The 20598-nt window shown below is 39.0% G+C and overlaps 3 protein-coding genes across 6 annotated transcripts; all 3 read left to right on the top strand.

Annotated features, from left to right (window-relative positions):
• The first annotated feature begins 12111 nt into the window (after window positions 1–12111).
• On the top strand, window positions 12112–12896 carry LOC122002041 (mini zinc finger protein 2-like). Its single transcript, XM_042557070.1, has one exon. It carries the CDS (start codon window positions 12354–12356, stop codon window positions 12678–12680), a length of 327 nt encoding a protein of 108 aa, XP_042413004.1. The 5' UTR covers window positions 12112–12353; the 3' UTR covers window positions 12681–12896.
• Window positions 12897–14619: 1723 nt separating this feature from the next.
• On the top strand, window positions 14620–17269 carry LOC122002040 (photosystem II D1 precursor processing protein PSB27-H2, chloroplastic-like). 4 transcript variants are annotated; one of them, XM_042557066.1, is made up of 4 exons: window positions 14620–14770; window positions 15953–16071; window positions 16192–16574; window positions 16923–17269. In XM_042557066.1, exons 2-4 carry the CDS (start codon window positions 15990–15992, stop codon window positions 17058–17060), a joined length of 603 nt encoding a protein of 200 aa, XP_042413000.1. In that variant the 5' UTR covers window positions 14620–14770; window positions 15953–15989; the 3' UTR covers window positions 17061–17269. The 4 variants fall into 4 exon arrangements, with proteins under 4 accessions (XP_042413000.1, XP_042413001.1, XP_042413002.1 ...); XM_042557067.1 differs by having other exon boundaries at window positions 14626–15855; XM_042557068.1 differs by having other exon boundaries at window positions 14627–14774.
• A 483-nt stretch (window positions 17270–17752) lies between these two features.
• On the top strand, window positions 17753–18872 carry LOC121999618 (1,2-dihydroxy-3-keto-5-methylthiopentene dioxygenase homolog 2-like). Its single transcript, XM_042554277.1, has 5 exons — window positions 17753–17901; window positions 17999–18089; window positions 18204–18318; window positions 18428–18552; window positions 18646–18872. The coding sequence occupies exons 1-5, from the start codon at window positions 17753–17755 to the stop codon at window positions 18763–18765; spliced, it is 600 nt and encodes a 199-aa protein (XP_042410211.1). The 3' UTR covers window positions 18766–18872.
• Window positions 18873–20598: the final 1726 nt, after the last annotated feature.

The following is a 20598-nucleotide window of genomic DNA, read 5'->3' as shown; positions in this document are numbered from 1 at the left end:
TAGATATAATTTATTAATTTTAATTAATAAATCAACAGTCAATATTGAAAATATCAATTAAAATCTTAAATTATCTAGACTTAGTTCATATAGATAAAAGAAATAAAAATGAACATAAATTATTAATAAATTCAGTATAATTTTTTTCCCATACGATTATCAAAAAGATAATGATATAATTAACTTTTATAATTTTTTTATATTTAACTTTAGTTAAAGGAGATTAAATATTATTTTAAAAATATAAAGGTAAAATACTACTCGGTAGAAAATAGAGAGAATTAAAGATATTTTCTCCTATTCAAAACAAAGTAAAAATGGAATTGGCAAAAATAAATAGATAAATAAATAATGCTAAAGTCACAATTAACTGGCATTGTCACTGTTATTTTAGTTATTATGACATTTTAATTTTTAAAAGATTAAAATAGTGTTTTATCTTTTTATTTATTTTTAAATATATATTTTTTATATTATAAACGAAATGTTTAAAAGTAACACTTAGATCCATTATGCTATATACGACTGAATATTGAAATATAAATCAAGTACACGTGGAAAAACAAAACATAAGCAAAGTAAAGAAAATAAGAGTAGTAATAATAGAACGGTCTATTTAGATTGATCTATCATATTAGTCCATCATAATAAATAATTTAAATAAATTATGTTAAAATTTTATTAACCTAAGTCCAGTGTGGCCTGACTCGCCTAGGTTCATGACCTGTACATTTTATGTCAATTTATTATCTTTCTTTATTATAATTTTAAAATAAAGATAATATTTTTTAATACTCGTTTGTGTCCATTTATATTTAAAATATTTGTTTCTAGGTATATTTGATTGATGAAATCTTTTCAAAGTAAAATATTAAAAATATGAATTTTTTTTAAATTTTTGATAGGCACACGGTTTGACCTACCTAACCCGCCTTAGATTGTGTTGGTTAGGGATTTCCCAACCCACTAAGATGACGGACTGACTTGTGATGTCCCGCCCTGCCAAATGGTTGGCCCACCACTGACCTTCCTGCCCCGTCACGGGTTGACTCGTCTGATTGCTTTATAAGCGTGCTTGCACACATGCCTAAACCCCAAACTCTCAAGTCGCTCGGTTGAGTTACTGTTAGTGCAATTTCCCCTGGGTCAAGGTTAACTAAGCTTGAGTTAGCTGAATCTTGAGTCTTGATGTTTAAGTTTCGATATTTGACAATATATGGATATTACAGGTGAAATTATCCATATGGGAGATTGACGGTCAAAGGTTTATCAAAAGAGTCAAGTAGGTCAAGGTTGATCAGATTATTGGGACCTTGATGCCCAGTTAGAGGGGGTGAATAGTCTATCACCTAAAACATTGCTTCCTACATTCGTTAGTACACAGCGGAAATACAAAACAAAATACTAACAAGGAAGCTAAACCCTAAACAATAAAAAGACAAGAAATATAAATCCAATGACACGTTTATGTAACGTGGTTCGGAGATTAGGGCTCCTACTCCACGGTTGTTCGTAAGGTGGACGATCTCGATCCATCGGTGGGTGACTCCTCGAAAAACTTTGGCTAGCTCAAGTAGCTCCTTATGGGCGGAGAAACATCGCCACAACCTCGCACAAGTACACTTGATCATATGAGAGCTTGGAAAACTCTAATAGGGGTTAACCATCTCTATTTTCATTAACCTTAGCTAAGCACTCTGAGCTCTCTTAAATAGAGCTCGGGAGGAAACACCTAGATGTGTTTTCCGCCACCAATCGGCTAGTAAAATCACCAGTCGACTGGTCCTCTGTGGAATTCGATCGTTACATGCCAACGGCTCGATACCAGTTGACTGATTAATAACCTCCCTGGCTGTAACCAAGTAAATATGTTGTGCCTCTTTCCTTTTAGTCTCTTTTATTATTCTTATGCAAGTGTTATTTTAATTAAGTTATAAGTCGAGAAAGGTTCATTTGCTTAATTTATGTAGGGGCTATTCACCCTGCATCTTTTTGAGTTTTAATCTGATCAAAACACAGATTATGTGTTATCTAATCATTGGAAAAGCTAGTGTATAAGCCATGTGCATTTAGCCCAAGGAACATGGTTGGAAATTAATTTTAAAAATCATTTCAAAATATTTTTGGAAAACCTTGACAAAGGTTATCTTTTGATAATAACTATCATTGTATAGTTAAACATAAACTAGGAAGAAATATTGAAGTTTTTAATAGTTTTAAGTTTTGTGTCAATCTTTAAAAATGAGATGTATTTTCATATAAAACTATTTTTTTCATGATAGTATATGACTTAAATAATGTTTATACAAAATTTTATGATTTTTGAAAAATCGTAGAATTATTTAGGTATTTTTGAAATTCGACGAAAAGCTGATTTCAGAAAAATCAAAAACCCAATCGATCAGCTTGGAATCTATCAGTCGATCGATTGAACTAGGCTTCCCGCGAGCAGAAGCTCGCAGAATCGATCGGTTGATCGATTGACCCCTGTCTGGATCGATCGATTGATCGATTCAAGTGCTTTTTCACAAACAGAGCCTTGCTGAATCGATCAGTTGATCAATTGAAAGACTTCAATTGATTGAGTGCCAACTTTAATTGATTGGAAAAGCTTATTTTGGTTGTGTTGTCTGATTTCAGTCCATTAAGCTATGTTTAGCCGTGTTAACCATTCCTAACCCTAAGAGATTCATTTATGAATATTTAAGGGTTTTTCTTGATTAAAATAAGAATGTAATGGTTAAAGGAACTAATTTGAAGTTTAGGATGAGATTTTGTTTCAAAGTTCAATTTTTTTAACCTCAAAATTTCAAATTTTAGATTTCCTAAAAGTTTAAAAATTCCAAGTTATTATTAGTGCAATGACAGAAGTTTAGAGTATATTTTGAGGGGGAGGGGGGGCTATTCCTTAAAGACATGATTTTGATTTTATTCCAAAATAATAAAACAATGGAAGATTGGAAACTTTCATTGTGATGAATGCTCAAGGTTGAGTACTGGAAAATAATGAAAAATTGATATCTTTATTATAGAGTGTGAATGCTCTAGGATGAGTATTGTTTGATGGGTTAATGCTCAAGGGTGAGTATTGGACATAAAGAAGGGTATGATACCTTCATTGTGATATTGTGAATAACAAGTGAGGTTGTAAATAACATGTGGATAACTCTTTAAGAGAATAGTTTTTGATGTGGGCTAAAGAGGGGGAATGTAGGATTTAAGTTAGGCTTTCATTATCCAAAAGGATAGATTACCCTCTTAGAAAGGAGAAGAATGAAGGAAACACTCATTCATGTTTAAGCATGAAGAAAAGTTGAGGTTATGGGATTGACCTAACTTAAACATATTGTCAAACATTAAAAAGGGAGAGATTATTTGTGTAATTTCTCCCGGGTCAAGGTTGATCAGGTTAACCAAGCATGAGTTGGCTCAAGCTTGAGTTTTGATATTTGAGTTTAGATATTTTACAATATATGAATATTGCAGGTGCAATTGTCCATATAGGAGACTAACGATCAAGGATTTACCAGAAGAGTCAAGTAGGTTAAGGTTGACCCGATACTTGACAGGGAAGTCCTAACTAGAGGTTAGACAAGGGCGAGTCCAATGGGAAGATTAGAAGAAGAAGAAAATCTAAATGGGCCAGTGTTGATCGGACACTTGGTGTAAAAGTCCTAGTGAGTGAAGCTAGGCAACTGTAAAGTCCTGGTGAGTGAAGTCAGACAATTGGAAGGCCTAATAAATGAATCTAGGCAGATGGGAAAAGTCCTGGTGAGTGAAGCTAGGTGAAAAGCCTTAATGAGTGAAGTTAGGCAGTAAGAAAGTCTTAGCGAGGGAACCCAGGTTGTTGGGAAATCCTAGTGAGTGAAGATAGATAGTGAGAAAGTCCTGATGAGTGAAACCAGATAGTTGGTGATAGGATTCTTAGATCAAGAGATAAATATTTGGTTGGATCATACATAAGATAAATGTAGAAATATTTGTCAGAACGGAAGCACGGATGAGCCACATCTCTTATGAAAGAATTGGATCCTATTTGGTTTAGTCATGAATTAATTTGATTTAGCCATGAAGCAACTTGATTTAGTTATAAACCAAACTAAGGGGTTAATAGGATAATTTTTAGTTAAGGCATAATGGGTTGAATTGAGCTTTCTAATCCAACTCATTAAAGAGGACTATATATTGATTGGTTAAGAGAGAATTAACACACAATTCATTATTGACTTGTTTAGGTTTTAGAAATCTAAACCTAATACCTCTTTCTCACTCTCCCTCTTTCTTGCCACTGACCACAACAAGAGGATCTTCTCTTGTTGCTGTGAGCCATCCAAAGGAAAAAGATCTTCCTTTTGCTTCTTTTTCTTCTTCCTCTTCTTGATCCTTATCCTTCGCTCATGGCTAGTACCTTTCGAAGGCAAAGCTTGTTCTCTTGGAGTTGTCTTGAAGATCTCAGCGTGGATACAAATAAAGGTGATGTTTGATAACGTCGCAAAAAGGTTGATGCTTTTCTCATTACAGATTATCGTAAGGTATACCTGTTGGTGCAATATCCCTCAGGTCAAGGTTGACCTGGTTGACCAAGCTTGAGTCTTGGTTTGAGTTTCGATGTTTGACAATGTAGTTGTGCATTTGGGAAGATTGTCTGGTGCAATTCCCCTCTGATCAAGGTCTGATCAGGTTGGTTGAAGAAGAGTCAAGTAGGTCAAGGTTGACCGGATACTTGACTAGGAAGTCCTAACTGGGATGTTAGGCAAAAATGAAAATCCTGGTGAGTGAAGCCAGGTGAAAGACCTAGTGAGTGAAGCTAGGCAGGAGAAAATCCTAGTGAGTGAAACTAGGTGAAAATCCTGGTGAGTGAAGCCAGATGAAAGACCTAGTGAGTGAAGCTAGGCAGGAGAAAATGCTAGTGAGTGAAACTAGGTGAAAGTCCTGGTGAGTGAAGCCAGGCAGAAGAGGAAGTCCTGGTGAGTGAAGCCAGGCACGAGAGAAATCCAGATGGGTCAAGATTGACCAGACATCTGGTGAAAGTCCAAGTAGGTCAAGGGAGTAACCGGATACTTGGCAAGATGAAGAAAAGTCCAAGTAGGTCAAGAGAGTGACCAAATACTTGGCAAGATGAAGAAAAGTCCAAGTAAGTCAAGAGAGTGACCAGATACTTGGAAAGATGAAGAAAAGTCCAAGTGGGTCAAAGAGATTGATCGGACACTTGGTGAGGGAGTCCTAGCAGGTCAAGGGTGACCGGATGCTAGGCATGATGTTCCAACAGGTTAAGAATTGACCGGATGTTGGTTTGGGGGCTTTGGGACTTGGTTTTGGGCAAAAACAAACAACTGGATCGATCAGCCGATCGATTGGCTGGAGCTAAATCGATCGGTCAATCGATTGGGGTGTCCCTGCGAGAAGCCTTCGTCCCAATCGATCAGTGGATCAATTGGGAGGCAGTTGCGAGCGCACAGAAGCCTGCTGGATCGATCAGTGGATCGATCCAGAGGTCCCAATCGATTAGTGGATCGATTGGGAGCTGCGACTTCACGCGATAAGCCCTGGATCGATCAGCCGATCGATCTAGGCAAATTCTAAGAGCACAGAGGCGCTCTAGATCGATCAGTGGATCGATCCAAAGCCTCCCCGATCGATTGGGAGCATTCCAATCGGTCGGGATCCGACCGTTGGCGTCGATAAAGGCCGCAGGTGTTCATTTCCTTCGGTATCGCTTCACACGATTCATCACCGATCTACAGCAGCTTCTCCACAGTGATCTATCACTCTCAACGCCAGTTCTTGAAGGATCTTGGAGGTTCTTCCAAGTCAAGAGGCGTGACTACTACAAGAAGAAGAAGGTAGGGTTAGGGCTTTTGTACTCATTGTAAGCTTGTGCTTGTATTTCATTACCTTTCCCTTTCTTCTTGTATTGAGAGTCTTGAAGGGCTTCTTCGCCTTTGGTAGTAATCATAAAGGAGCATTTTATTAGTGGAGGGTGTGTGAGTAGGTGTGGATCCTTAGACTAGTCACCTCTTGTGAGGTGGATACCAAGTAAATCATCCTTGTTAGCGTTGTGTGTTTTTGTTTCTTGTATTTCCACTGCATATCTCTGAAGAAACAAGCAACGATGAGCACTTAGCACGCGAAGAGCTATTCACCCCCCTCTAGCTACTTTTCGGTCCCAACAATACCTAGAATAATTGTTATTCAATTTCGTTTTACTTTATGATCTTGTCTACGTGATTGAATCTTGCATGCATGTGGTATGTGTGATATAATAAATTAGTTTATTTATTTATCATTAAATCTTCCATTATGCACGTTTACGAAACATATTTTTAGCACACATCGCATCGGGCATATCCCAATAGTTGGGAAGTTCTAGTGAGTGAAGCTAGACAGTGAGGAAGTCCTGGTGAGTGAAGCCAGACAGTAGAAATTTAAGTGGGTAAAAGTTGACTGGACATCTGGTGATGGAAGTCCAAGTGGGTCATGGATAACCAGGCACTTAGCACGAGATGGTAAGTCCAACTAGGTTAAGGTTGATCGGACACTTGGCACGAGGAGAAAAGTCTAAGTGGGTCAAAGGGTTAATCGAAGACTTGGTGACAAAGTCCTAGCAGGTTAAGATTGATTAGATGCTAGGCAATAAGGAGTCCCGATAAATCAAGGTTGACCGAATGTTGGGCATGAGAACCATAGACTTGAGTTAAGCAAATTAGGGTTGGTCAATCGATCATGTCATCGATTGAACCAGAGCCCAATCGATCTATTGGGAGAGTGCTGTGAACAAAGGTGACCCAATCAATCAGCTGATTGATTGACAACCATTCTCGCGAGCATAGAAAGGTTCCGAATTGATCAACTGATCGATTGATTGATTGGGTTGGATTTTCTCGCGAGATCATGAGGTTGCTGATTGATCAATTGATTCCGGATCTTCTATGAGAGCACAGATGCACTTTGAATTGATCGATTGGGATGTGACCATTGTACAAGTTGCAAGTTTTGGATGGTTGTGATCGCTGGGATCTGATGTGACAATCAATTGAGAACAGACCCAATCGATTAGGAGCCTTAAAAGTGCAAATATAAAGGTGACGACTAGTTTAAATTCGACATCTCTTCTCTATAACTCTTCATCGATTTTTCTCCACCATTATCGTCGGTTCTTGAAGTTTCTTGGAAATAAGTGTTGTTGTACTTCCAAGGTTCAAGAGGTGATTACAAGCTATAAGATATCAAACAAGAAGAGGTTTTATTGTATTTTATGTGCATTTACTTCTTGTTTTGAGTTATATTCTTATGTGAGCTTGTACGAGGTTTCTCCACCTCCGGATTGTTCCGAGAAGGAGTGATTTTCATAGTGAAGAGTGTGTGGATCCTTGGATTAGTCACCTCATCTTGAGGTGGATACCAAGTAAATCCTTTGTGCTAGCATTGAGGAGTTCGTTTTGAGTATTTTCGCTGTAAAATATCATCATCGACTAAGTGAGTGAGCTATTCACCCCCTCTAGTTTCAGAGTGTCCCAACAATTATAAGTGTGTTTGCTCACACCCTTGAGTCCCAGACTCTCGAGCCGCTCGACCGCGTTATAAGCGAGCTTACTCTCGTGCCCGTATTCCAAATTCTCAAGACGTTCGGCCAAGTTCTAAGCGAACTTACTTTCGCACCGAAGTCTCATACTCTTGAGTCGCTTGATCAAGTTATAAGTGAGCTTGCTGATCTCACACCCAAGTCCTAGACTCTCAAGTAGTCTGGTCGAGTTATAAGTGAGCTTGCTCTCTTGCCTATATTCTAAACTCTCGTGTCATTCGATTGAGTCATAAGGGAGCTTACTCTCGTGCCCAAGCCCTAGACTCTTGTGTCAATCAGGCAAGTTATAAGTGCATGAGCTTTCTCTCGCACTCATATTCCAGACTCTCATGTCATTCATGCAAGTCATAAGTGTACTTACTCACACGCCTAAGTCCCAGACTCTCGATCTACTTGATCAAGTTATAAGCGAGCTTGTTCTCGTGCGTAAGTCCCGGACTCTTGAGATATTTGACCGAGTTATAAACGAGCTTGTTTTCGTGCCTATATTCCAGACTTTCTTGTCGTTCGACCAAGTTATAAGCAAGCTTGTTTTCGTGCCCAAATCTCAAGTGCTCGTGCTGATCGACTTGGTTATAAGCGAATTTACTTTCACACCTAAATTTAAGACTCTCGAGCTGCTCGCATAATAATAAAGATAAAGATATTAAAATAAATATGAGGGCATATAAAAATTGATAAGATAAAAAAAAGTAAAAAAATTAAAAATAAAATAAAATAGTGTTTATTGAAGAGAAGCTCTAAGGGAATATTAAGATAGATGAAATTGATAAGATTCAAAATAAGAACATTAAAAAAATTTAAAATATATTTCAACAAATGTGTTTAAGATGTCATATAGTTAAGGGATTAATAAATCTATGAGATTAAAGAAAACTTAATTAATAATATTAAAAATTATTTAAATATTAAAAAATGATATAATAGGATATTATCGAATCCGATGTTTAGGGATCGGATCCTCTGACTCCCTTGTCCTAGTCAGCTCCTGGACTGGGACAAGGGGATTGGTGAAAGACAATGATCTCTATCTGTTAACAAGTGGAGGGCCATTGTCCCCCACCAATGTAAAGACTGGATCATGAATTGATCCAATCTTTATGGACCAGAGGATCCGTCCCTCATGTTTGTCATGTAATCAATCTAGGATAAAGATTTTATTATTATTATTATTATATTTATTTCAATATTATTATAATAATTTTAAATAAAATATTCTCCTTATCTTTCCCAATCTCCATTCCCAGTAACAACACTTTATAACTTTCATAAAAAAAAAAAAAAGTATTTAAGATACCACTATGCACTCCTAAATTAACTTCCAAGTACTCCAACAATATTGAAAACTCACTATACCCCTCAAACTTCAACTCTCATTCATACTAATGCTCTGCCTTTGGCCTTGGCAGCAAAATAAATTAACGGATGAATTATACAGGATATCAGCAGCTACAAGTACCAAGATTTTGTGGGGGAAAAACTCCTCCCAATCTTAGCACTTGGCGGTCGGCTACCTCCTGGATGGGTTATGAGGGACGCCTGGGTACAACTAAGATTTTGTGATCTGAAATCTGAATACTGATAATGGGAGAATTTTAACATCTTGCTTTATCAACTTTCCTTGTGCATTGATTATTGGTGCAGTTCTGGACACGGTGAATGATGACATATCTGTATAGGCCAAACCAAGATAAGGCCTGGATGAATTATTTTAAGCTTCTTTGCATGCAATGTAATGGCTCTATGATGTGAAGTCAATGCCTAATCATGTTTGATCAACGAAATAAAAAAATTGATGGTGAGTTATCAGAACGTTATCCAAAGTACTATCAGGGACTGAAAGTGGTGCTTTCATGGCTGTTGGTGCTATCCAAAATATCAAGCCTGAATGGTTATTCTAATACAATGATAGATTTAAAATGTGATAGTTTAGGAAATCATTTCCGTTTTATTAAACGTAATATTACTTGTCGATTAGAAAGCCGAACAGCAAGCAAGATAAGACGGACGAATGACAAGCTTGGACTACTCAAACATGGACTAGTTAGGGAGGATGAGGACAAACCGTGGTGGTTAAATGCGATTAGGTAGGTTGAATAATTTGACGGATGGATTATATTATTGTAGATTTGGATGTTGATGGGTCAATATATTAAGGTGAATGAATGTACTCAGAAAGTTAGAATGCCCACCAAAGTATTATGATCAAAGCTTTGTCTCAAGGGGGGAATTAAGAGGATTGTTGCCATTGGAAGGAAAGGAGAGACAGAGACTAGTTATAGTTAATGCTACTAAATAACTTAATCCCTTACATAACTATAGATGTGAGACTATAATTTTTCCAGGAACCTCAGAAACTCTTCTTCTCCTCTTGTCTCCTTTCTTCTCCCTTCTCCCTGGCTGTTTTGTAAACTCTTTTTGCAGTAGTCATTGCTTATTTTGAAAATTTCCAACATGAACAGAAGGACAACAGACCTAAAAGTAGTGAACAGGTGGAGCAGCTGAGTCAGGCGAAATGAACAACCGAGCAAATTAAGCAGCTGGACAAACGAACCAAATAGGCATTGGGTGGACTAGCTAGGAAGATATATAGAATGGGCCACGCTGATCTTTGTCATGCTGCTGCTATATTAGCTGGCTGGTGCCACACGGTGCCATGCATCAGCTACCCATTCTTTACTTGCAGCTGCTCAATTATGCATTGCCTGATTGCCATCTACATCAACATAAAGTCGGATCCTAGATTTCCCACTAAATCTAGAAGCATTATTAACCCGCAACCCAATTCATAAAATGTAAACACAACCAAAAGAATCTATAGGGATGGAAAGAAAGAATTTATATTCTAAAATTGTAAGAAGCTCTTCCTTCTTTACTCTTCTGAGGCATGTAATTGAGTTACTATATATTGTTTTTTTTACTTGGTTGATGGATACAACAAAGCCTTCTTCAATTTTGTTTCTTTTCCTTGGACTAATTAAAAGGGTAAATTAACATAGCGTAGTAAGTAGTGTGCAAGTAATAATAGAGGATATATAAGTAGCTAGCGAGGACAAATTAATTCAAGTAGACACATTGAGCACGGAAGCAAACTAAAACGCTCACTTCCTTGTCAGTTTCCTCCCTCCGATCCATCCTCTACTTTTCTGTCATTATCCATCAACTCCCTGCAATTTACAGAGCAATGGAGGAGATCTCTTGCACCGGAAAAATGCATGGTTGGATCAGTCTTTGCAGCTGCTTTCCATCGTACGCAGGCCTCTTAACTCCCCACAGCTAGCTCTTACCAATCACCCATCTCATCATCACACATATATATATTTTTATATTTATATAAATACGTACCTTTTTTTAGATATTAATAATAATAATAAATTTTGATGAGGTGAGTTATGTTGTTATGTCAATCTCTATAATTCGAAGAAGAAAAATGAGGGGAAAAGACCATTAAAAGTGTGTTTGGCGGATTGCATCCTCTGCTCGAGTTGAAGAGGAGTTAATGGTAGAAAAGTATAAGGGAAGTTATTGCATACCTAATCACTCTATTGAATGCAGCCTATTTATGGAGGAAGATTAGGTTTGAGCTTCGAGGAGCAGATCAATTTGGCAATTGGTTTTGTATTGAAATCTACGCTATTCTTCAATATGTTTTGATATATAATATCCTAGTCAATTAACACGAGCGTGGATATATGCATGGTACAACTTTTATACAACTTTTATACAAAACCATATATCTGTAGAAGTAGTGTCCCTTAAGAATCCATTGAGATAATTAAGACCATTAGACATGGTTGTGAGCCTCAAATTTGTATGTAATTGTATTCTTTAATGAGTATCGTATGCGCCAGGGATGAAGAACAAGGCATTTAACTTGAATGTGCGCAGTGGTGTACAATTTGCTTCTTCAATGCGTGCAATGGTCTGCAGTGTGTTTTTTCATTTCGATGTTTATAACTAGGTGACGAATGTATAATGATGATCTGCTCCGTGAATGCTTGTTTCATTTGCACATTATGCATGACCCCATCGTTTCAATCAACAGAGCAATAATAATAATACTAATAATCTCTTTTCCCATTCAATCTCCGGTCTAATTTTGATAATAATTAATCCGGAATACTTTTACTTTGAGCAGAATGGTCTGATCGAGTGAGAAGGCCGTGGAACATGTGGATGAGCAAGATGATATATGGAGGAGACAGAGACAAAGATGATAAAGAGAAAGGCAGCTGTGCGTGGGGGGGCCTTGCCGATTATATTGATAGGTATCACCAATCACGGTTGCTTTGCTTTTAGCTGCATGCATGCCCTAGCTATGCCTCAGTGAATAAGCTAAGCTAAGCTAAGCTAAGTTGAAACATTTTGCTGGGTTGGGAGATAGATTTGAACCACCAGCAGCAGCACCAGCACCAGCAGCAGCTCCAGCCTCCTGCAGCAAACTAACTCCAAGTGGGGGCGGAGCAAAAGATGTCTCTCCCTATCGTCTTAGGGAGGGGCTGGTCCAGGTTGAGGTGGAATTGGTTGGACCATCAATTCGGCCGAATTAACCACTAGGACATCAATGCGGGTCATGTGCACCTTACCACAACCGGTCCAGGCATTAGGCCGGCGAGGAAAGACACTGCCAACGCAGACGCTTATATATAATTCCCAAGGTAGGTGACCATCGAACTCCCTTCCCTGCCACTGCTACAAATCCTTCGAGAACGGGAGGAGGCTAGGAGTATGAGGTGAGAGAGAGAGAGAGAGCGAGAAGGATTAATTGGAGATGATGAAGAGGCATCTGGTGGTGCTGAGGAGGTACGAGCCGGCGGGGAGGGTCCATGGCGGCGGCGGGAGGAAGCAGGGGGGGAAGGTCAGGTACGCGGAGTGCAGGAAGAATCACGCGGCCGCCACCGGCGGCTACGCCGTCGACGGCTGCGGCGAGTTCATTGCTAGCGTGGGCGAGGGAGCGGAAGCCGAGCTCCGCTGCGCCGCCTGCGGGTGCCACAGGAGTTTCCACCGAAGGGAGGTGGTTCGCGTCGAGGCGGCGGACGCGGCGGCGGAGGAGGAGGAGGAGGACTGCGATTGCAGGAGCACACCCGCTCTTCACTAGCCCTTAATTAATTAATTTGCCTAATTTGGATAAGTGATTATTATTATTATTATTATTATTATTATTATTATTAGTAGGTTTGGGATGGTGATTTTGATAATATTCTTGTGTAATTGAAAGTTTGAATTATGGATTTGGTTGCAAAATATATATATATAAAATATTTTATAAGGATGTAATTTGATGAAAAAATATTCTGAGAAATTTCGATTTCAATACTGTATGCTTTGTCTCTTTTTCCTACAAATTGTGTTTTGAGTTTTAGATTTGTCAAAAATTTCTGCATGATGTTGTTCTTTTACTTTGCCATTGCTAATTTTGATGGAGTTTTATTGATTTTAAGATTCTTTTTGGGACATTTGGACAAAAAACAAAAGAGTACAGTGGGGTGGAATAGAATTTAGTGGAGCGTGAACGTTGAGAAAGTGATCGTAATGGTAGGATTTTATCTCTTCCTTCTCCATTCCTATTTATTATATTCAAATCTATATCTATCTTTATATCCATTATATATTTAACTTTCATATCCATTTCTATATCATTGAAAGATCAAGACATTCATATTCTATCTATCATCTTATTATTATTTACCATATTTCTTTTAAAAAAAAATAAATCACTTTAATATACAATTGTATGTTCTTCCTTATCTCATGCTCTTTTAATCTTGTAAGTATTTTTTATGAAAAAAAAAAGATGAGATAGGTGTTAGTGATCAAATAAAGAGATAAATTAAATTTCTTTTCCAAGACGGAATGTGTGCTAAATTTTTTTTCTTTTTAAATAAAAAATAAAGTGTATATATATATTGGGTATCGAATAGGATATAAGTAAAATTTTATCATATCCATCTCTATATCCATATCTAAAAATATCGATATCTGATTATTATAATCGGTAAAAATTTTTTCATGTCTTTCTTCATTCGGGTCGGATGTCAAATTTTCTGACAGATTTAGGAAAAATTATCATTCCTGCCCGGAAAAGTAAACTCTGTTTACTCTCGCAGATTGGAAAGGGCTTCCACGGAACAAATGGGGAAAAAAAAAATTAATGTATATAATAATTCTGCCCCGCATGTACACCTAATTAAATTAAAAAAAGGGAAAATATCATTAAAAAGAAAGTCTGGTTTGTCACTCTTCAATCTTCATTGTCAACCTCATAATCGATTGATTTGAGTGTTCATCCTTTCAACTAGGATGTGTTTTTGTGGGTACTTTCCTATTTTTTTTTTTTTTTTAGTGTTGATGAAAAATTTTTACAGCACTAAACTTGTCATTCTCAGATTAATTAGGCCAGAGACTTGAATACCTAATACCAATTAAAAAAAATACTCACGCTGTGACACGACGCCTAATCTTGAATCGACTCGTCACATCTTTTCTTCATCAACTTTGTCTTGCTTAGACATTGCCTGCCCGATGCCAGGTAAACAAAGACATTGACTGTGAAATTTTTATTTTCCTTAGATTTGTACCATATCCCTCTCTCCGCTAGTGGGGTAAATGCTAAACACAAAGGAATGGAAGAAAATTGGAATAAATCTAATACGTGATTAAATTTAAATTAAATAGTTTTTAAGGCCCTGAAAAGAATATTAACTTTCCAAATAGCAGTAGATATTAATATTATTAGACTTCGATTTGAATTTGCATTCCAATAGTGTCGCTTAATTATCTGGTTCCATTTGATCCGAGTCATGTCAATTGTCAAGGCACTGTCAAGCCAGCTATATAATTTACATATTGTTATTTAAAAAAAAATTATTAAGGAAATATAATTTCAAGGGCTTCTTTTCTATATTACAGAATATAATAGGGTAAAATAAATTATTATATTATTTCTAATGAATAATATAATTTATTAATCAAACAAAGAGTTTTGCGATTATCGGATTTCGCATCGTACCTTGTCGGATTTTAGGCGGATTCTGCCGGACATCCTCCACCCGCCAACGCCCGGCATTTTCGTGGTTGCGGTGGTCGGACCGGTACGAAGGATAAGGTTCCAAGGAGTGACCGTGTGGACCGCGAAGTGGAGGAAGAAGACTCAAGCTCCGGACTTGAAATCGAAATCGCTGGCAAACAGTAGGTTCTCACGATCTCCTGATTCCTCTACTGCTTTACTCCGCTCCAGCACAGTCAATCGATCCCTGCAACTTTGTAGCCCTAGTTCTGGTCAACTTATTGGCTTCGTTTGATTGCTAAGTTTTTGTCGCGGTGAAGTCAGGAAATTTAGAGATTTAACTTATCAGTTTGGTCGATGATTGAAATGCAACAGCGGTCATAACTCTACATCTGATGCATGTTTAGGGATCCAAGTCTGGTGTTTTACAAATTTCTCCTCCTCATGGACCTTACTCTTGAATGAAGATGTGAAAAGTTCCTCTTTTTATGATTCTAATGTGTTGGCGGCTCAGCTTCTACTAAATATGTAGTTGAATGTGAAAATGTTATCACTAGCTCCGTATGTACTGCCTTATGTGTATATTCAGAATGCAAGTCATAGAAAAAATGGGTGCATCTAAAACATGTTTTTAGAAGCATGAGATGAGAGAATCATAACCTTGTGCACATATATATAAATGTACTCTGCCAAATTTTATTGTAGCTGGATGAGTACAAGCAATTTGAGTTTAATCAAGGCTGAGTTTTGATATGTTCAGTTCGTCTGAAGCGACCCTTGTTCAGTCAAGGTACCTTATGAGGCTATTGAGTTTGGTTGAGGTGGGACGATGCACTTTGGCTTAGATGGGATTTGGTTTGCCCCCGATGGACAATGTTGGAGGTGAGCAAGGATAGCGTGCCAAGGGGAGACTTATAGAACATGGATCCTTTTGGTCTCTCTCACTCTTTTGAAAGCTACTAACACTCGATAGATGCTGAAGTGGTGCTCTTCAAGCCCTCTGCAAACGCTATCAAAAGTCCATGACAGTACTATAGTGCTGCCGTATCTGTAGTTATGGTTATGAGTTCCAGCCTATGCCCTTAACCCATGTATTTCCTGATTTGGTCCATCTACCACCTATTTTACTGTGGTTGGATTACTGTGTGGACAAGTTTGATCTATACACATATCGACCATCCAAAGTAGTTGGTTAATAGGGTTGCTTATCTCCTATCACACTGCCTATTAAGCATTATAACTTTTTTTTCCACTAAGGAGATGTTAGGTACGTGACTAATGATGTTTCTTGTTATTATCATTGTTAGCCTTACTCATCCCGGTTGTATATTATTAACTTTCTCATGTTTTCTTGTAACATGTAGGACATAGGAGAGACAGCTATTGATTATACTGCAAAACATGTTGGTTACCTTTTCTTCTATCCATGTTTGCTATATCTGCTCCTCGGAACCAATTGGAAGGAAGCATTTTTGTATCCAATGTAAGTGATATCATGAAATCTTAATACTTAGGCTTCTGCAAACAATTACTCTGTGTCATTTGACTTTATAATCACACAAAAGAGCAGCCCAACCTTGATCGAAGAACACTTTTGTCTCAGCTTCTCAGGAAACTTTGCTTACCAGGAGGATTACTGCGATCTCCAGTGGGACCACATTGGTTTCTGGCCTAATATACAACACCCTTGCATTACCTATACGGGCAGAAGAAGATAACAATCAAAATGATCCAAAGGGCGAGGGAGACAATGGGGCTTTTGGCACTATCAAGTCGATATTTGACCCTGACGAAAAAACAAAGACTGGAAAGTTATTGCCAAAGGCTTACTTGAAGGATGCAAGGGAAGTCGTGAAGACCCTTCGGGAGTCGCTGGAGGAGGATGTGAAAGATGCTTCTAAGTTCAGAAGGAGCGCAGATGCAGCAAAGGAGTCAATCAGACAATATTTGAGTAACTGGAAGGGACAATCGACAGTCGTAGCTGAGGTATGCCAGCTTCACTCGGCTTTGGAGTAAGAGTATCATGATATTCACCAAATGCAGAACTTTTACCATCCAATATTTTTTTTCATCTGCTGCTTCCTATTGTCATGTGATCTACTAGATCATTAGATAACAGTTAACGAAATGCCTATCAAATTAAATATAAAGTTATTTCAGCCACTTCATTTTACTAAGAATAACAATCATAACTCTAGAAGTTATTTTGAAAGAGGTAAATCTTAAAATAAAATGAGACTTTACTAGAATTTATTAAGTTGCTCATTTTTTTTTATTGTTGTCGATGTCTTATTGTTTATAGTACCTTTGTTTACATCCAATTTAATTTCTCAGGAATCATATGCAGCAATTGAGAAGGCGATAAGAACACTAGCTAACTTCTATTCAAAGGAAGGTCCCTTCGCAACAATGACAGATGAGGTGAAAGCCACTATTTTGGGCGATCTAAAGACTGCGGAGGACTTTCTCTAGTATACTGGATCAAGTTGAGCTAGTGGGTTTGCATCTGGCTGGCTCTGTGAGGTCTATTCATTATTGAATTTGTTAGTTATGTTCTCTTGCTCCCTCAATGTGCTGTACGTGAGTAATGAATTATTTCATCCTAAACAATTGAAGGATTTATAAAATGATGATGTATGGCAAAGTAATCACATTTGTGATCTTAGTGCCAAACCTTTACATTTTTATCTCTTCTTAAAGACAAAAGAGGCCCTTGTGTTCACACGGTAACTAAAAGGATATACTATTTATTTTAATTTTCAAATTATTTAATTATTACAAACGAGGAGTTTTAAAATGAAAGAGCCCTTTCTTTTAATGACTTGCCAATTATAAATAAATTGTTTAATGAAGAAAAAAAAACAATTTTGTGAACCTATTTAAACCATGCCTTTGTTCCATGAAATGGATACAGCTAAAGGGCTTCCATTAAGAAGAGATCAATGGAGACTGCGCTCTACTCAAGTAATTAAGCTAGCCATCAATTTCTCTTTCTCCTTCATCCGAGTTGGTATGTGATGGGATGCTTGTCACATGAAGTCGCGGGGTCGAAACTCAGGATAGTTGGGACGTAAATCCCTGGTCCCTGTGCATCTCATCCCACCTGTCACATGCTCACTCAGGATGCTGTGATTTACCTCCCTCGTGATGGCCTTGGGTCGGATATGGCGGGGACAAACGATTTCGCTTTTTGCTACATGAGTTATCTAATTAATAGGGTGTTGAGGAGGAGATTGTGGAAGCTTGGCACATCAAAGACAGTGAGGAGGAAGAAGATCACAGATTACCTAAACACTGTGAGCCCAAGGAATTTGTTTCCTTGCACAAACTTGAAGGTCTTCTTCTCTTCTTCTTAAAACACAGACTTATGGGCTTGATTAAGCTTCTAATTGTTCTTGTATATCTTGTAGATTTGGAATTCGGACTTGGAGAGTCGGCAGTGATTATGAAAATGAAGAACAGGTGAAACAAATTCGTGAATCCCGAGGTTACTCTCACAGTGTTAGTATATATATATATTCTCGAGATCAGATTTTTTACTTAGGTTTTTACTTGGTGGAAGGAAGGCAGATTTAACCAAACATATAAACAGTGTTGAGTTTTATCATGGTGCAGTGCATTTTAGATTTGCATCCAGAGAGGCTGCCAAACTTTGAGCAAATACTGAAGAAGATCTTTGTGGAGCACCTGCACCTCGACGATGAGATCTCTTATTGCATCCAAGGCAGTGGTAATTTCTTAATCAAACAGGCAGCTAATTAAATATTGACTAATTAAGTACCACAATTAAAGCCAAATACATAATTAACTAAATCTCGGTAATTGTTGGCAAATTAAAGGGTATCATGATGTGAGGGATGAAAATGATCGATGGATCAGAATAGCAGTGAAGGAAGGGGTCATGATCTTGCTGCCTGCTGGGATTTATCATCGTTTAGCTCTCGACCTCAATAACTACCTCAAGGTTTTCGTGGAGTTCGTATTTATCTCAACTATTTAAGCATCGGAAACTGCTGTTTTGATCAAATTAATTACTTGATGGATAACTCATCATCAGATTCTAATCTTCAACGCCGGTCCAGCAGTCGGCATCACCACCTATGAACGTCCCGGTGATGACCTTCCGGCGAGGTGTGCATTTATTTTGTCGGCACGGCCAGTAGATTGCTTGTTCTGAATTGAACTGGGAATTGATAGTTTGAACATGCATATCATACAGGAAGCTGTACTTGGAGACGCTCCACAAGAAGGGTTGTTGATGGAGATTCGTATCATTCAGTATCTGTAATAGCCTTCAATTTGATCTCGAGTCTGTTTCACTGTGCTTTATGTTGAACTTAAATGTTTGTTTTCTTAAAGACAAACACTTGCAAAGATGTCTATCGATTGATTCTTTGCGCTTGTCGTCGGAAGGACGATTACGAGAGAACAGCTCTTCAAACTTTCAGGAACCAAATTCCACAAAATGCTTGAATGTTCTCTCTGAAAAATAAAGTTTTTCCACTCCCCTACTCTATTCTTGGACGACACACATATAAGGGGAAATAATAGACAGTTTTAAAAATTTGCAGTTTTTCCAACTACTTCCACTAATATCTCTCATTCGTTCAGATCAAGCAAGACCAAATAAAAATTTTCAATTCATAAAGGAAAAATGATTTGTGCTACAACAAGTGTACTAAGCAACCACTCATCCCGGTCAAGTCACAAAGACCAAATAAAAATATTCAATTCATACTTAAGGAAAAATGATTTGTGCGATAACAAACGTACTAAGCAATCACTTGTCTCGGTTAAGCCACAAAGACCAAATAAGAATATTCAATTCATATTTAAGGAAAAATGATTCATGCAACAACAAGCATACTGTGCAATTGAAGATAAAAAAGTTGTCACACTTTATATAACCGCTTGATACAGATATGAGTATGGGGCAGGGAAGGGATTAAAGGAAAAAGGAGGGGCAATTTGGTCTTTTCATTTGGTGGAGAGTTTTGAGGGTTTAAGGTGATACTGTAGCATGCACGTAAAAAAGGGGGGGGGGGGGGGGGGGGGGGTTGGCGTTTTCTCTCCGCCGCCAGGGAAGGAAACAGCCAGCTTCTTTCCTCCCGCGCGCAGCCCCTCGCCGGCGCCGGCCGTCGGCTCCTCACGCGAGCTCCCCTACTCTCCTCCTCCTCGCGATGCATGCACAACGCCTTCACCTCTACCCCTCTCTTTCTCCTCACCGACGATTACCTCCGCCACTCCTCCCTCTCTTTCTCCTGTGTTGTCGCCGCCGCATGGGTGCGGGTTGCCGCCGCCGCACGGGAGCACGTCGACGGCGTGAGGGACTGACACCAGCAGCCACAGTCGCGCTCGGACCACGCCCCTTCTCCTCCTCTCGACGCTGCCGCAGGGCAGACCGGCCGCAGCTCCCTCTCCTCCTCCTCGCTGCTTCCGCCGCCATCACGACGCGAGGGAGATCGCCACCACAGGAGCTGTTCTCCTCCCCACGCTCCTCGCCGGAGCCGAGGCCGGCTGCCAACCCCTTTCCTTTCCTTCTCCTCTTTGCGACACCCCAGCTTCTCTCCCTCACGCTCACCTTCTCGCCGACGCCGAAGATAGCCAGCAGCTGTTCTCCTCCTCGTCAACCTCCGGCCACACCACCGGACAGACCAACCTTTCTCCCTCCTTCTCCCCTTCGCAGCGCCGCTACCGGCGCTGGCCATGCCCGGCCAGATCCCCTAGCACCGAGCTGCCCACTATTATTGTTGTCATGGATTTGAGCGTCTTCCGGTCTCGTTGTGTGACGGCCTTCGTGCCGTTATCTCGTTCTCGCTTTGTATGATGTGGTGATGTGGTCTTCATGTCTCGGTTATTATTTGGCGTCACTGATTTAGCCGTATTCCGCTCTCGTTGTTTTCCCGGCCTGCGTGCCAACCTAGTGTCCCCGCCTGCGTGCCGGTCTCGTTTCCCGGCTGCGTGCCGGTCTCGTTTCCCGACCTGCGTGTCGATCTCGTGTTCAGGCCTG

Source organism: Zingiber officinale, chromosome 7A (genome assembly GCF_018446385.1).
Source record: "Zingiber officinale cultivar Zhangliang chromosome 7A, Zo_v1.1, whole genome shotgun sequence".
NCBI classification, from domain to species: domain Eukaryota; kingdom Viridiplantae; phylum Streptophyta; class Magnoliopsida; order Zingiberales; family Zingiberaceae; genus Zingiber; species Zingiber officinale.
Note: the sequence above shows the minus strand (reverse complement) of the source record. Positions and strands in the feature narration are given on the sequence as shown.

What these genes read in the sequence shown, in the direction of transcription:
- LOC121999618 (XM_042554277.1), top strand. Translation starts at nt 17,753, where the DNA reads ATGGCGGGGACAAACGATTTCGCTTTTTGCTACATGAGTTATCTAATT. An exon ending in ACTGTGAGCCCAAGGAATTT is followed by an intron (nt 17,902 to 17,998) that starts GTTTCCTTGCAC and finishes TATATCTTGTAG; the next exon opens with ATTTGGAATTCGGACTTGGA. An exon ending in CCCGAGGTTACTCTCACAGT is followed by an intron (nt 18,090 to 18,203) that starts GTTAGTATATAT and finishes ATCATGGTGCAG; the next exon opens with TGCATTTTAGATTTGCATCC.
- LOC122002041 (XM_042557070.1), top strand. Translation starts at nt 12,354, where the DNA reads ATGATGAAGAGGCATCTGGTGGTGCTGAGGAGGTACGAGCCGGCGGGG.
- LOC122002040 (XM_042557066.1), top strand. Translation starts at nt 15,990, where the DNA reads ATGTTGGTTACCTTTTCTTCTATCCATGTTTGCTATATCTGCTCCTCG. An exon ending in GAAGCATTTTTGTATCCAAT is followed by an intron (nt 16,072 to 16,191) that starts GTAAGTGATATC and finishes CTTTTGTCTCAG; the next exon opens with CTTCTCAGGAAACTTTGCTT. An exon ending in AATCGACAGTCGTAGCTGAG is followed by an intron (nt 16,575 to 16,922) that starts GTATGCCAGCTT and finishes TTAATTTCTCAG; the next exon opens with GAATCATATGCAGCAATTGA.